Source organism: Coptis chinensis, chromosome 7 (genome assembly GCF_015680905.1).
Source record: "Coptis chinensis isolate HL-2020 chromosome 7, ASM1568090v1, whole genome shotgun sequence".
Classification (NCBI taxonomy): Eukaryota; Viridiplantae; Streptophyta; class Magnoliopsida; order Ranunculales; family Ranunculaceae; genus Coptis; species Coptis chinensis.
Genome location: NC_141462.1, coordinates 24870550 through 24873220, shown reverse-complemented (window position 1 = coordinate 24873220; position 2671 = coordinate 24870550). Strand labels below are relative to the sequence as shown.

Below are 2671 nucleotides of genomic sequence, written 5' to 3'. Positions count from 1 at the left end.
AACAGCAGTTTGAGATTAAGCTTTAAGACTTTCCACAAGGCTAGGGTCATTTGTCATATGGTCAGATGCACCCGAATTAATTATCTATGTACTATTGAAATAACCTTACCATTCATACCGATTGAGTTACATTAGCCGAAGCATGGTGCGGATGTCCATGCACGCATTAGCAATGGCAACCTTGCTTATATTCTTTCGTGGCCTCTTTGCGAAGTCCCTTGTCGGGATAGCCAATCACTTCATAACATCTCTCCTTGCTATGACCCAATTCTCCACAAACACTGCACTTTTTATCTGCATAAGGATTGGATTTACCTTTAGGGTGGCGTGAAGAACCAGAGAAACCGGGTGGAGTAATTGTCTTGCTATGAACAGCCAAGACAGAGGATTCAGTTGATACAATACGCCCCATAGCCTGTTTCTCTGATTGCACCTTGCAAATGTAAGCATAGCTTTGCTCCAAGGAAAATTTAGGGTCCTTGCGAAGAATCTCTCCATGCACCTGATCATACTCCGAATCGAGTCCACGCAAAAACATATGAACCCGCAATCCGGACATTGTTGACGTGTCCTCGACTACAACTGCAACATTGTTATTCTGGGAGGTCACCCTTTGATCAATCTCTTAGAACATGGCCACCAATTCGTTGTAATAGGAAGGAATAGGTCTCCCATTCTGCTTCGCTTCAAAGCACTTTGTATTCAATTCAAAATTTTGAGTTTCATCAGAGTCATCATAGAAGGTCTTCTCCACAGCCTCCCAAATGTCTTTTGCAGTAGGAAGACGAATATATCGATTCATAAGAGAAATCTCCATAGAATCAATAAGCCAACTTTTCACCTTTTCATTATTTGTTGCCCAAACTTCATATTCGGTCGAATTCATATCCGGTTCAACCTTTGCGCCAGTCAAAAAACCAATCTTTCCCCTTGCTCCAATATGCATCCGCATGAGAGGAGCCCATATGGTATAGTTGGACTCATCTAATGAAATAGATTTTGGGAACACTGAGTTGTTTTGTGGGGTGTAGTGGTGATGAATGACGTTTGAAGAATTATTGTTAGATCCAGCCATTGCAGAAAAAAAAACAAAAAATTTAGGTTTAGGGTTTAGGTTTTGGAATTTTTTTTAGATTTGAAATTCAAGGATGGTTTGATTAATGGTTGTAATACGCAGCGAATTTCAATGGTTTGGCTCTGATACCATGTTAAACCAAAGGATTCAATTTAATTCAGTTATATATTTACTTGATTGAATTCTAAAGAGGTTACAATTGCTTATATAGAGGTTACAAAATAAGAAACAAAACAGTCGGTGACTTGAGGAACATGAGGCGCGGGTCGCGCTCTAACTACTGGAACTCGATCACGCCTGAGGCGTAGGTCGCGCTCTATACATGCCTTATCTGAGCGTAGGTCGTCGCTCTATACATAAAAATCAATATACAACTTTCTACAAAGCAGACATAGTATATATTGGCTTTGCTTGAGCAACTACTTCAATGAGAGTAATTTTTCTTGCTTGAGAGAGAGGCTTCCTTTGCCAGTTAGAAAATGTACTTCTGACTTTATCCAAAAGGAAAACTACTTTGGATAAGTTGTGCTAACTGCTAAATGACAAGTTTAGACATCCTGATGCCTAGAGGTGTGAAATTTTCTCATGAAGTACCTCCTTAAAATTGGTGTTGCCAACTCCTATGCTGCTTTGAAAGTTTGAATAGATCCACTTTTAGAAGTGCAGCTTATGCTTATTGTAAAGACCTGGAATGGAATTTACTCGGAGCTGGATACTTGAAGTTCAGAGGCTTAAGTACACTTTATTTTGATTTCCTCGCTGCTGAACTATTGGGAGATTTCACTAGAAAGTCATACCTCAACCTAGTTACTCTTTAGCAAAAAAAAAAACTCTCTGTCCCAAATGACTTCTCTTGGAGCTCACACCAAGGAAGTCACCCACCCAAGACTCTAGTAGTTATCACAACAAACTCAATAGAGAAAAATCACTAATTTATCCACAAGCAATCGATAGCAAGCAATAAATATGAAAGTAAATGCAAAGAGACACAAAATTTAAGGTGGTTCGAGAAATGCTACCTACATCTACACAAGAGCTGAGCTTCCACTATAGTAAAGATTGGAGAATTTACAATAGTTACAAGAATCAAGAACAAGCAACCTAGCCTTGAAAGATGGCACAGCCGGTCCGACCTTGGGTTTGCTCCTAAGTGGTCACCCGCTCAATTCCCTTCATGGCCCAAAATAAACAATAAAAGTTGAAATGAGCTCTAACTCCATGTTAGAAGTGCAGATTATTAAAAAAAGTAGTACCCCCACCTTGGTAATATGCTTAAACATGGTCAAGGCTATATGGGAAAGGCTCTAGGCACTTCAAACTTCGTCTGTGCATCACGGTTTCAAAGAGACTAATAGAGCAACAAACCTACTAGCTAGAAGTCTCTCTATGACAGATGATGATGTAGTTAGGTACTTCATACCTCCCTTAGATGATAAACTTGCATGTATTGTGGAGGAGGATGCAAATGGTTGTTTTTATGATAGATTTTGAATCAATGCAGGTAGAGGTCAGCCTAACCTCATAATCTTTCAAAAAAGAAAACAAGCAACCTCACTCAAACCCTAGCTCAATAGAGCTCCCACTATTCACTTGAAA

The 2671-nt window shown here is 39.5% G+C and overlaps 1 protein-coding gene across 1 annotated transcript; it reads right to left on the bottom strand.

Annotated features, from left to right (window-relative positions):
- Nucleotides 1–625: 625 nt before the first annotated feature.
- On the bottom strand, nt 626–1075 carry LOC147486757 (uncharacterized). The gene has a single exon (XM_086573845.1). The coding sequence runs from the start codon at nt 1073–1075 to the stop codon at nt 626–628; it is 450 nt and encodes a 149-aa protein (XP_086429971.1).
- Between the last annotated feature and the right edge of the window lie 1596 nt (nt 1076–2671).